This window comes from Molossus molossus, unplaced genomic scaffold (genome assembly GCF_014108415.1).
Source record: "Molossus molossus isolate mMolMol1 unplaced genomic scaffold, mMolMol1.p scaffold_m16_p_10, whole genome shotgun sequence".
Taxonomy (NCBI): Eukaryota; Metazoa; Chordata; class Mammalia; order Chiroptera; family Molossidae; genus Molossus; species Molossus molossus.
Window position 1 is genome coordinate 42,553,615 of NW_023425345.1, and position 13,473 is coordinate 42,567,087.

Consider the following 13,473-nt stretch of genomic DNA (forward strand, 5'->3'; position numbering starts at 1 on the left):
CTTGTACAGCCAAGGGGAAGAGGAACAGAGAGGGGGAGGCGGGTAATAGGAGACAACTTTTTGAAAGCAGAGGACACAAACTGAGGCCAATCATGATAGGCCTTGAAAAAGTTTTAATTTGAAAAAATTCTTCAGGCAAGGAACTTGAATAGACAGTTCTCCAAATAAGATATGCAAATGACCAAACAAGCATATGAAAAGATGCTCAATATCACTAATCATCAGAGAAATGCAAATCAAAACCAACCTGTGACACTACCTCACATTAATTAGGGTGACTACTATATAAAAAAGAGAAAACATCAAGTGTTGGCGAGGACGCAGAGAAACCGGAACTCTATGCACGGTTGGTGGGATTGTGGAATAGTGAGTGTAATCACTATGGAAAAGAGTATGGAGGTTCCTCAAAAATATTAAAAATGGAAGTACCAAATGATCCAGCAGTCCCACTTTCGAGTATATATCCCAAAGAATTGAGCAGGGTCTTGAAGAGATATTTGTATACCCATGTTCATAGCAGCACTATTTATAGTAGCCAAAGGGTGGGAACAACCCATTCTATCAACAGAAGAATGAATACACAAAATGTGGCATGTGCATACAATTAATACTATTCAGCCTTAAAAAGGAAGGAAGTCCTATCACATGCCACCATATGGATGAATCTTAAAGACATTATGCTAAGTGAAATAAGACACACACACACACACACACACAAAACAAAGTTTGTGTGATTCCACTTAGATAGGGTCGCTAATGTGGTTAAATTATTAGAAACAGAGTGTAGAGTGGTGTTTACCAGGGTCTGAGGAGAGGGGAGTGAGGAGAGCTGTGAAATGGGTATAGAGTTTCCGATTTTTAGGATGAAAAAATTCTGGAGATCTGTTTCCCAACACTGTGAATGTACTTAACAGTACCGAAGCATACACTGGAAAATGGTTAAGAGGGTAAATTTAATGTGTTTCATCACAATAAATTTTTTTTCAGTTACTTAAGTTCTTAAAATTGTTATTTTTGTATTAAACTTCTAAGAAGCTGTGTGTGCATGTGTGAGTGTTAGGTTGCAGGAGAATATGTATCTGCTTGGATCTACATTAACCTCATTTTTCTAAACCCCACCTGTATGGATCTTAGAAACTTGTCCCATATTGAGTAACCAGCTAGTCTAACCAAGGGGACCTTGACACTTGCTTCATCAGTCTTTATCATTTCTGAAGTATCATTATCTGCCTGTTGCAAAAGGTCCCATTATATTATCTTCCCAATAAGATGTCATCTGACTATAGGATGATACCATCCCTATGTGATTCCTGAGACATTTTTCTGTTGTAAACTTTTCTAGTTTTATACATTTACATAATGTCTAGGCCCAGTACATTTCAATTATTACATTTAATTGTTAAACATATGAAAATTAAATATTTGACATATGAGCTTGCCTCCCATTTTTTGTGGATTAAACTAACTATAATTAAATGATGCAGCCAAGTGAATGTTATTTAGTGTTTATTTCAGTGCTTCATCACTGCATATTCTATTTTATAGGCATGAAATCTCATCAAAGCACACAAGGTGAATAGTTAATCCTCTTATCTTCTACATTGGGTCACAAGTACTGTAATTTTAGATGTGTTTAACTTTGGAAGCCTGTGTATTCACTTTTATAGAGATTTAAATTATTTCTTGCTTTTTAGAACTTTCCTACTAGAGATATCTGCATTTTGTGTTAACACAAGAGAGATACTTTTCATTGTACAAAACTGGCTCACTTTACATGATCTGAACTTGAGAAGCTAATGAATGTTCTCAGGTTCCCAGACAACCTGCTAACATATGGGAGCACCTACTGGTGAAGGATGATACAGTCCTACTGGCTGATTTTATTGGACCTTGTAATTCAGACTAAGTTGGAAGGCATGAGAATTATGAAGTGTATAGTTAAGGGAATCCTGCTTCTGGAAAAATGCTTATTGCTTAAATATTGTACCAGAGTGCTCTAAGGCAGGAAATACAAGAATTGAGAAGATACTACAAAACAAATATGTCATTTAGATGGGACCACAAGATCTAATAGGAATACAATAATTTGGTATTGATGTACTAAAATATTTCATGAGGGCCCAGACCAGGTCTGTCTTGTTTAATTCTAAGTCTCTAGCATAGTAACTGGTATCTTGAATACATCAGTAAATATTTACTGAAGGAAAGAATGTTAACCAGTTTAGACTTTTCTTCCAAACTGGTTAACATGTGAAAATTTGCTTTTTGTTTTTCTCCTATAGGACCACATCCATCATTTATAATAAAAACAATGAAAAAAATGCAATTTGTGTAATGTCTAGATAAATTTCCATCTTAGGTGAAAAAAAAAATGCATCTGTTTGGTTAACCAGAAACTTTGAACCAGTTAAAAACATACAACTTTGTAGTTAGAAACAGTAATAATGAAACTGACCTACACTAACTGGAAGGAAGGTGACAGGGTGTAGTATAGGCTTTGTAATCAAATATTACTAGGTTCAAATTTCAGCTCAATAGCTTCATAGCTGTACAAGGTTGGATGAATTACTTCACCTTTCTGTCTTGACTTTCCTCTCACTTTATATGCAATGCTTTGTGCCTACTTGGTAAATAATAGATAGTAGCTATTGATCTTTACTCTGACTGAGGTTACTCATTTTCCTAATTTTCAATGGACTCTAAGCTTCTTGGAACAGGGACCATATTTTATTTATTCCTAGAACCTAGAACAATGACTGGAATAGTTTGGTAGTTAATAAATAAGTGTGTGTTGAATTAATAAAGAACATAAATATTTAAGCAACTCTGTGGTGACTATGTTGCATAGTACTACACAAAGTTGTGCAACCTTAAACTTGTAACTGAGGTCTGCGTAGACAGATACCCGACAGAGTCATTTAAAATGCAGAAATGAAGCATTTTTAATTCCTGGAATTTCTTTGATTATTCAAGATTTTATCATGATGTTTAAGAAATTCACGAGGAATGTTGAGCTCAAGTAACTGCACATTGGATGGAGACTATATTATAATGTATTCACACACAGACACATTCTAGCTTAGCTCCATAGTAATTTTTACCATTAAGGACATTTTTCTGATTTGCTTTCATTAACACAACCCCTGCTTATAAGTGTAGATAACTCGTTCTAAAAAGTTCAGGTTAAAAACTGTGAAGCAGTTTTCTAATTGTTCACCAGGAAAGACACCAACAATGAAGAAGGGATTTGCTTTTAATAAAAATATTTTATACATCCACCTGAAAATTCTCATGTGGCAAACAGTACAAATCCAACTCTAAAACATAGTTGACATTCCTAAATTTGTATCAGTGGAACTGAAAATACCCTGGGTTTTGTGAAAGTACTTTATATTTCTCAATGAGGATACTTTTTGCCCATATAGTATTAAGGGCATCTCTTTCAGTCAATGGTTTAATCAATGACCATCTTCTGACCATATCAGAAGTGTGTAACATTCTCAGGATTTGAGTTCCAATGTGTAACAAATTTTCTAGGCTTATGGAATCAAAAAAACTATTCTGAACAGATTTTAATAGGCTAAGCCTATTCCAAATATGAAATTATACTTGGAACCAAAGTCACAAATTAAAACTAACATGTTCATTTTTACCTTCACTGGCACAGCCAAATTTGACACGAAAACCAAATTACTATCAAGGGAAGACTATTCCTATTGTAAACAAATGTAAACTTAGGGTTGAATTTCAAGACATATCATTTTCCTTGAGATTACTGGAAAGGGATTTTTACACAATATCTTGTTTGCAAGAACACATACTATTTTAAACTCATGCTTGGCATAATACTACATGCTGTAGAAATATGATGCAACATTTTCATAAAATGCAATTTTTTTCCAAAGTTTAAAAATTAACCAAAAAATGCACATTTAAAAATGAAGTTTCCTAAACTTGTAGCTTTCTTTGACAAACAAAACAAAACAAAAACAGAAGTCAATAGTTTGGGCAAATAACATGGTTTAAAAGTAGTTTTAAAATGGAAGTATCCTTTCTTTTTTCTTTCCTCCTCTGTTCCTTGTTATATTCAAAGATGTCTACTTAGTTTCTCAATCTTGTTCATGTTTTTTATAAAATATAAGAATAGTAAAATATGGTATATGTTATATAGTACATAAATAGAAATTCAAATCACAGATATTTTCCCCCTCTAAGTTAGAGGATATTGGTCCTGACAAAAAATTCAGAAAATAACAGGCACAAAAAAGTTCATGGAAAACATGTGTCTCTTACAACTTTAACATTTAAGTTACATTGTGTGTAGTTTTTAGTAAAAATTTTAAACATCCTTGAATCCTGTACATTATAAATAATGAGTCTTATTTACTTCAGCTCGTTGGTAGGATATTTATATAAGGGCTAATTACAAATCTAGTATTTGTTTTGGCATTCTTTTCAAAGTTTCAAAATATATTGGGTCTTAAATGCTTTGTTTCTCAAATTATGAAAAGGCATGAAAATTATGCATATGTTTCAAATGAGGACTTTTCATTTTCCCTTAAAAGTTAACTTAAGACATTTGCCTCAGATTCCCCCCAACAGCAGTGTAAACTGGGTAACTGCTAACACAGATGTTACCATTAATGGGTAATTTTTATTAAGTTTAAGTTTTGGTTTTATACATTTTTTTAAACCTTTGATACCTGCCTCTTTTTTCTAAAGGAAGTAGTAGTAACTGACAAATGAATAAATGAGTATCTAACTAAACTAAAAGAAAAACTTAAATGTGCTGATTATGATTTTATATTGCATTCTTTCATATAAGGTAGTTACATTTATTGATAATTAAAAATATTCTAGTTAGCATGGCAGAATTTAAAATGTCATGATGTTCTCCTTCAATCATCATAAATGACTTCCAGGTACCATACCACCTAAAAAGTCTGAGAATCACTGACTTAGCAACTATTATGCCTATGTCTAAATATACAAATAAAATGCTAAACCACTAACAGCTGATCATTCCCATTTTTCCTGGCCTATCTGTGGTAGTAGACACAGTAAAAGATGAAAATGCCAGTTCTGGCTTTTGTACTTCAAACTTCAGGGAACATGAATAGGTCAGATTTATTTCCTACAACTAACAATTCCATACAGATTCTTTCTCACTGTGTTCAATAAATATTAAGTTTACCTACACCATAATTAATTCCTTTTCTGATTGCTGTCTGTGGAGGTAAATTAATATTAGGAACGCATAGTTGCTGAAAGATTTGCTAACTTTCTTGGCTCGTTATAAACCATAACCCAATGACTTTTCCACTGTGTACTTAATTTCTGTATCTTGTAAACAATCCACATAACAACACTAATATTACCAAATTTATTTTCTCCCAACATTCATCTAACTTTTACTGATACACAGCCCTGTTAGATTTCAAGGATGATATGTAGTGGAAATAGCACAGAACCAGGGAATGAGGAGAACTTCATTTGATCCCTAGATCTGTTCTTAAATTAATTGCATAATTAGGGCAAGGCTGAGTGTCAACTTTTTTCAAAGCAAAGTAGGAAAAACAAGATTTGTCTCAAAAGATTGCCACAAGGATGAAAATGAAATGATGTGAGAATTTTAAACTATGAAGTACTATTCCACTGTATGTTATCACTACTGTGATGTAGAGAGTCCCTATATTCTATTATAATATTGCTGTTTTAACAAACAAGCTAAGTATTTCTGGACAGCAGTTGCAAGAGATAACGCTGCCAAGTAAAGTAACAGGCTGAGACAAAAATTGCCTGTCTTGGCAATTTTCTTTTTAAAATAAAATAATTTATTAACAAATATGTAAGACTTTCATTAAAACTAATTTGTATGTGCCTATATTTAAGACACTCGATACCTAAAGTTAAAAATATGGCATTGTATAGGTATATAGCCATGCTTCTTCCTTTTAACCACTACCATTAAAATAATTTTTTCATATTGAAATTATTTCTCAAACTGCCAGCTATTTTGTATACAGGTTTAATTGACCACTAGCAATGATGAACCTCAATTCTAGCTGTTGAACTTAATAACCATAAATAAACTGAAATAGTACTCAAACTTCTAATTTTATGCACCTGATTTCAACACAATTGCTGCTCTTAAGTTCTGTTCTGAAGATATCTCCCATGTTTGTTAAGAACTTCAAGCACATCACATACACAGAGTAAACTGGGTATTCATCATGAATTCACTAGAAAGTCCTGTTTCAAAGGTGCATCAGGCTTTCACCAGGAATTAGTATAAGCCACAGTGACTAATCTGACATAGGCATTTATTTTCTTCTGAAAAGTCAGGTCACATATTTCCTTGATGCTAAAATCTTATAAAATATTTCTTGCTGTTGTTTTTCTCTGTGCTTAGCTTAACACAATGCATGCACTGTACCAGAGTGTCTCTGAGCCTTTACCTAAAAATTCACTCTTAAAACATGTCAAAACAAATTACGATGTTTTATCTTCATTTTTGATTGTTTTCAGCACTGAGTCTTCACCCAAAATTTTACATAGTTCATTGAGTCTCTGCTGCATTTTGGGAATTCCAGCTAGCTGAGATTCTAGTTTTTGTTTTTCTTCACTCAGTGTTAAACGGATTGCAGTGTTCAATTGTTCAAAACGCCAACCTCCTTCACCATCAAATTGTAATAAATGAGTGTGGTATTTCCTGCATAATCAAAGTGAAATAATATTATTAGCAATGATTGTGAAAAGCTGTTTCAGTTATAGATTTATCATTCTAATTGATTTCTAAAAGTACATTTTAAGGCGTCTATTTTACATTTGATTTTCAAGAATCCCTCAAGAGGTTACATTTTGTGATTTTTTTACTCCAAAAGTCATTAATCTCTAGAAAATTCTATTGTTTATGTTAAATTTATTTCATATTCTGAATGTATATTAATTACAACATGCTGTTGCATCTATTTAATTTATCTTCATAACCCAGTATAGCTCCTGAATAAATATCAAAGCATACTTACAATAGGAATAAGGGAAAGATGCCAAGGGGGAACAAGTAAACATTTAAAAGTGTATACAGAAAAAAAAATACTAAGAAACATAAAGAAAATACAATATCAATTCATTAATGCACCATCCTTTGGGAATGAATTATTCTACAGTAAGTAAACATTTCTCAGTCATTAAAAATTTTAAACATTAAAAATATTAACTCCTTGGTAGAAATCTTTTAAAGATACTTCTATGCCTCCATATAATTTAATCTCTTTTCTCATGGCTCAGGTTCACACTTAGGAACTTTGGAGAGGTATAGAGATGACTTTATGCACGAGGCAGCAGACAATCCATCTTCTCCTACAGGTAGGCTAAGGTCACAGTGTCTGGGGTTCGTGGCAATGCCTGGAGAGACTAATGCTGGCAGGGCTGGCCTCACACGGCTGAGCCACTGAATTCTGTCATTACGTGGAAGTGGCCCGTGTTCCTATGTGTCCTCAGTTTTTCGGTTTTTTTCCTTACAGTTTTTCTTACTTCATATTCCCCACTAAGTTCTCATCTGTCACAATTTACTATGATCAGTGAGCTTATTTTTGTAGCTTTTATGTTTTTAATTAATATGATTCATATACCATAAATATATTCCTTTATAGTGTTAAATTAGTGATTTTTAATACATTCACAAGCTTGTGTAGCCATCACCACTATCCAATACTAGAAAATTTTCTTTACCCCCAAAATAAACCCATACCCATTAGCAAACTTTCCATATTACCTCTTCTGTTCAACCCCTGCCAATCATCAATCTCCTTTCTCTTTATGGATTTGCCTATATTGGACATTTCATATATGTAAAAATCATATAATATGTGCCTTCTTGTGACTGGCTTCTTTTACTTAACAAAATAATTTCAAAAGTTCATCTAGTTGTAGCATGTACTTCATTAGTTTTTATGGCTGAGTAATATTCAATTGTATGTTACTGCACATTTTGTTTATCTACTCATCAATTGATAGGCATTTGGATTTCATCCCATTCTAGTTGCATGGTTTTATCATGCTGTGAGATGGAAAAACTAAGCTAGGTTAACCGATGTCTGAAAGACTAAAATCACTCTCAAGCTGAAAGCTCGTGTTTGATAATGTGACAGGGATTCATGATTTTTTTCACATGTTTTTGAGTATTTACTATATTTAGGTTTTTTAGTTTTCAAAACTTTGACTTCCCAACACGTGGGACCTCACAAAAAAATTAAATAAAAAACTATGTATTTCTATCTCAAGGGGGAAAAAAGTAAAAATGGTGCTATTAGAATACGAGAGCTAAAACAAAGAGATGGAGAAACAAAGGGAGGATTGCCATACAGAAAGAGAAATCATGATAAAAATATAATTTTGTTTATTTCATTTTCAACTTTTCTTGGTCCTTCCTAAACTTGGAGATACAACCAGGAGCAATTTCAGAAGGTGGGAGTTCAGGTCTTGGGCAATTTCCACCTTCAATATATAAGAAAGGTTTGGTTCATTATTCTAGTCCTACAACACTATTTGATTTCTGCATGGAAAGAAGAAACTGTATAGATGTTTCATGACCTGAGATTCAAAGGTGTGTTCCAGATTATGAGCTAAAATAATATTTCAGGGTTTGTCTTAGAGAAATTTAAAAGACACTACTACATTAACCGAGGCTCATTGGTACTAATCTACAGATTTCCTGAACAAATAAAATAAAGTGCAGAAAAGTGGTAATTAAAAAGCTATAATTCTATCCAGGAACAAAATAATTTAATAAGCCTCTATAATATTTGACCATTTCCAAAACTAATATTGATTTTATTCTTTACAAACAAAAATTATTCATTTGTTGTTATGGGGGAAAATATATCTTTTCCCTCTTCTGAAATCTTTTCAGGAAGATAAGAATTTCATCTAGGGAGAAAGGATAATCATAAATGATATATTTCTATATATTTTTTTTTATCCTCACCCGAGGACATTTTTCCATTTTTTGTACAGACAGAGTGGGAGGGAGAGTGAGGAAGAGAGAGAGAGAGAAACATCAATGTGAAAGGGACACATCAAGTGGCTGCCACCCGCATGACCCAACCAGGGCCGGGGACAAACTGCAACCGAGGTACATGCCCTTAGCGGGAACCGAACCCAGGTCTCTCTGGACCGCAGGCGGATGCTCCAACCACTGAGCCAAACCGGCCAGAGTGTAAATGATATATTACTACTACATAAATTGACTAATCTAATGCATAAAGCAGAACGAAAATGATTTTAGTTTCATGAGTAAATGTAGTATGGGTAGCTGCAATGAAAAACATGGTTTTCTTGTTAAAATGTATAAAACTATGAATTTTGTTACTTGCTTAAAATTATTTTTCTACTATGTACCTATTAGAGTGGCCAAAATCTAGAACACTGACAATACCAAATGCTGACGAGGCTGTGGAGCAATAGGAACTGTCTTTCGTGGCTAGTAGAAGGGCAAAGTGGTACGGCCACTCTGACAGTTCTGCAGTTTCTTACAAACTAAACATACTCTTACCATACAATCCAGCAACTGCACTCTCTGTTACTGATGATATGTAAACACAAAAACCTGCATGTGAATGTTTATAGCAGCTTTATTCATAACTGCCAAAATTTGGAAGCAACAAAGATGTCCGTCTGTAGGTGAATAGATAAATAAACTGTGTAAATCCAAACAATGGAGTACTCTTACATGCTCAATAGAGCTATCAAGCCATGTAAAGACATGGAGGAGATGTAAATGCATATTACTAAGTGAAATAAAGCAACTGAAAAGGCTACACATTGTATGATTCCAGCTACATGACATTCTGGAAAAGGTAAAACTATAGAGACATTAAATATCAGTGATTTCTAGGAGTTAAGGGAAGGCAGAGAGGAACAGTCAGAGCACAGAGGATTTTTAGAGCAATGAAAATATTCTATATAATACTGTAATGGTGGCTACATGCAATTATAAATTTGTCCAAACCCACAGAATGTACAGCACCATGAGTGAACTGTAAGAATAAACTGTGGACTTTGGTGATAATGATGTGTCAATGTAAGTTCATCAGACCTAACAAGTGTTCCATTCTGGTGGGTGAGATTTACAACAGAGGAGACTATGCAATGTGTAGGGGCAGAGAGTATATGGGATATTTTTGTACCTTCTTCTAAGTTTTGCTGTAAACCTAAAACTGCTCTAAAAAATTGAGTCTTTTTTTTTTAAATGCTCACCTAAGGATATTTTTCCATTTGTCTTCAGATAGAGTGGGAAGGAGGGAGAGGGAGAGAGAGAAAGAAACATCGATATGAGAGAGACACATCAACTGGTTGCCTCCTGCATGACCTGACTAGGGCCAGGGACTGAACAGCAACCGGGGTACATGCCCTTGACAGGAATTAAACCCAAGACTATTTGGTCTGCAGGCCAACACTCTAACCTCTGAGCCAAACTGGCCAGGGCTAAAAAATTAAGTCTTAAAAACAACAACCTATTTCTTCCTTTAATTGAGAAAAAATGCCTGACTGCCTCCAAAGCCTCTTTAGGCTACTTGAATGAGGAACTGAATGACAGGATAGCATAACGAATCCAGTGATGGGTCAGTAAACCCCAGGACTAAGAGATAACTCCATGTTATCACAACATGTGATCAGTTAGGAAGCATGTCTGACAAGGACAAGTCCATACCAGAAGGGTTCAAGAGTTTTTCTGACCTGTTTCTATGCCATCCTTGACTCTGTTAGACTGGAATAATTAGATGACTATACTCCTTAGGGTTTTGAGGCTTAAAGAAAATGAGCCTGGAACAGAATAGGTGCTGAATCTGCATTAGCAACTATTATGATGATGAATCAATGGAAGAGTAGAAGAATGGCCCTAGCCAGTGTGGCTCAGTTGATTGGAGTATTGCCCCATGCACCGGAAGGTCCCAGGCTCGATTCCCGGTCAGGGCACATACCTAGGTTGCTGTTATGATCCCCAGTCAAATGTAATGATAGTTTTCAGATAGCACATTAGTGTTAGGTTTGGGGTATCTAAACTACTAGTGTCAATTTAACAAAAATACAGGTAGAAAGTAAGTGAAATATCCTATGCTCTACGGTGAAAAGTTTGGAAAAGTTATTTTTTAAGAAATATAAGGAAAAACCACCTGTCACAAATTTGTATTAGAAACACTTACCAAAGAGAAGGCCTGTGTGTTATGGACAGCAAGGAAACTCCAGCCGCCTTTGCAGCCTGAAATATCTTTCCTTCAACGTCGATGCTGACAGCACTGGTACATTCATCCAGCAATGCATACTTCGGTCTTTAAAAAAATAAACACAAATAAATTAATGGTTTTCCTATTTGAATGATAAGTCTTTATTTGAACATAATAAAATGTGATGTTAACTTTAAAGGAGCAAAATAGTCCATGACATATTAAAGGGGATAAACGATAAAGCAAAAGTGCAGTCATCTCCCCTCTCCCTCCGTTTGGACTAGAATGTGATATTCTTCTTAAATTTTGAATAGATTTTCTGAAGCCTGCTCACAATACAATAAGCTTTATTGTTATGCAGATGGGTGAATTATAAATATGAGGTGTAGGAGAGATCAGGCCAGTCATGGAGTGCATTTTCTGCAGAAGGTAGGTTCATTCTTGGTGACAAGGTTCTAACTAATTAAATGAAAAATACATTACAGTAGTTAATTATCAAATAAACCACAGCCCTGTTAGAAAAGATTTACTAAGAAGATAATTTTATCAACAATATGAGTACCTAATCATTCACTGTTAATGGAATCTTGCTGCTATAAGTTCTGCAAAAGCCAGGCTGGTGTGGCTCAGTGGTTGAGCATTGACCCATGCACCAAGAGGTCGCTGGTTCAATTCCAGGTCAGGGCACATGCCCAGGTTTTGGGCTCAATCCCTAGTGGGGGGCATGCAGGAGGCGGCCAATTGATGTTTCTCTCATTGATGTTTCTATCTCTCTCTCCCTCTCCCTTCCTCTCTCTCTAAAAATCAATAAAGAAAAAGAAAAAGATTCTGCAAAAGTAAGTATGCCTAATCTGACAAGTTTAGAGTAGGTATTTAACTTGGTAACATTGTGACTATGCTTCACAATCAAATTCTCAGGGGAAAAATCAGTACATATTTTTCTGATTGTGCCCAACAAATTGTTTTTTTCCTTGCTCAATTTTTACTCTGAAAATGAGTTTCTACTGCTATCAGAGGCACCTATCACTTACACCATTTTCTTCTGTTTATTCTGTTCCTTTTATCTTACCCCCTACTCTTACCTTTCTTTTTCCTTTACCTGTCTTGTTTCAGGCCTATCTGGACTTTAGATATGTATCTGGTACTCAGCAACATGACTTAGCTTTGTTAATAGGACCAACGATCAACTCGTGCACTGTCACTTATTATTTACTTTGGGGCTGAAAAGCAGTATCAGGTATTTAACAGGACAATTTCCTCCATGAAGATATTCTATTTTTAAAAATAAATGACAATAAAAAGATAAACACTGAAACCAATAGTAATTTCTCATTCAGCATAAATAATTACTTAGCACTGTAAATTGTTTTTCTATGATAGATTTGCTTTTTAATAAGATCCTGTTACCTATTTTGAGGTTGGGGGGGGGGAGTAGTCAAGGCTAATAGATACAGGAATCACAGGGAACTTGCACACACCATTTGGCTTTAATAACTGTTCTCCATGCAAAGAACTAAAGGATTACTGCTGGTTCCCCAAGACACCAACAGGTGCAGTTTTGCTTTTGGTTTAAGTATTAAGCATTACTTTTTTGTCTTAGAGTTGATTACTCTAAGACAAAAAAGTTTTATGATGATTTTTTTAAGTGAAAGAAATGAAAAAGAAAAGGAAGTATAAGAGAAAGGGTTGACTTCCTGTTATAAAATAAGTCACGAGGATGTAATGCACAGCATAAGGAGTAAAGTAGATAACACTGTAATAACTATGTATGTTGACAGATGGTTACTAGGCTTATTGTCATCATCACATTGTCAGGTCTATAAATGTTGAATTACGATCTTTTATACATGAAATATAATACTGTATGTCAATTATAATTTTAAAATAAATTAACATTTTTAAATAATTAATAAAATTACTTTTTTAAAAAGATAGGTTTGGATAAAATTTTCTTTCTTAGAAATTTCTCCAGTAATAAAATTACTTATTATTTTGTGTCTTATTTTTCAGAATGCTTTTAGCTAAACAGAGAAGAGATGCCATCTTAGAATTCAGAAAAATTTATATATCTTATACTCTGTTGTCATAGCAACCCCTGATCTAGCAGATGTAAAATAGATTGCACATTTTTGTTTCCATGGCATGACTGCTATGTGTTTGTGTGTGTATTTATGTTTTGTTTCTTTTTATTGATTTTTTAGAGAGACAGGAAAGGAGAAAGAGATAGAAATATTGATGTGAGAAA

The 13,473-nt window shown here is 34.2% G+C and overlaps 1 protein-coding gene across 1 annotated transcript in view; it reads right to left on the reverse strand.

Annotated features, from left to right (window-relative positions):
- Positions 1-5,369: 5,369 nt before the first annotated feature.
- The window catches only part of ABCD2 (ATP binding cassette subfamily D member 2), a 58,112-nt gene continuing 50,008 nt past the window's right edge, over positions 5,370-13,473 (reverse strand). The window contains exons 9-10 of the mRNA XM_036252947.1: positions 11,208-11,333; positions 5,370-6,712 (exon numbers count right to left, since the gene is read on the reverse strand). Coding sequence (XP_036108840.1) covers positions 6,493-6,712; positions 11,208-11,333 — 346 coding nt within the window. The 3' untranslated portion in view covers positions 5,370-6,492. The remainder of the gene's footprint in view (positions 6,713-11,207; positions 11,334-13,473) is intronic.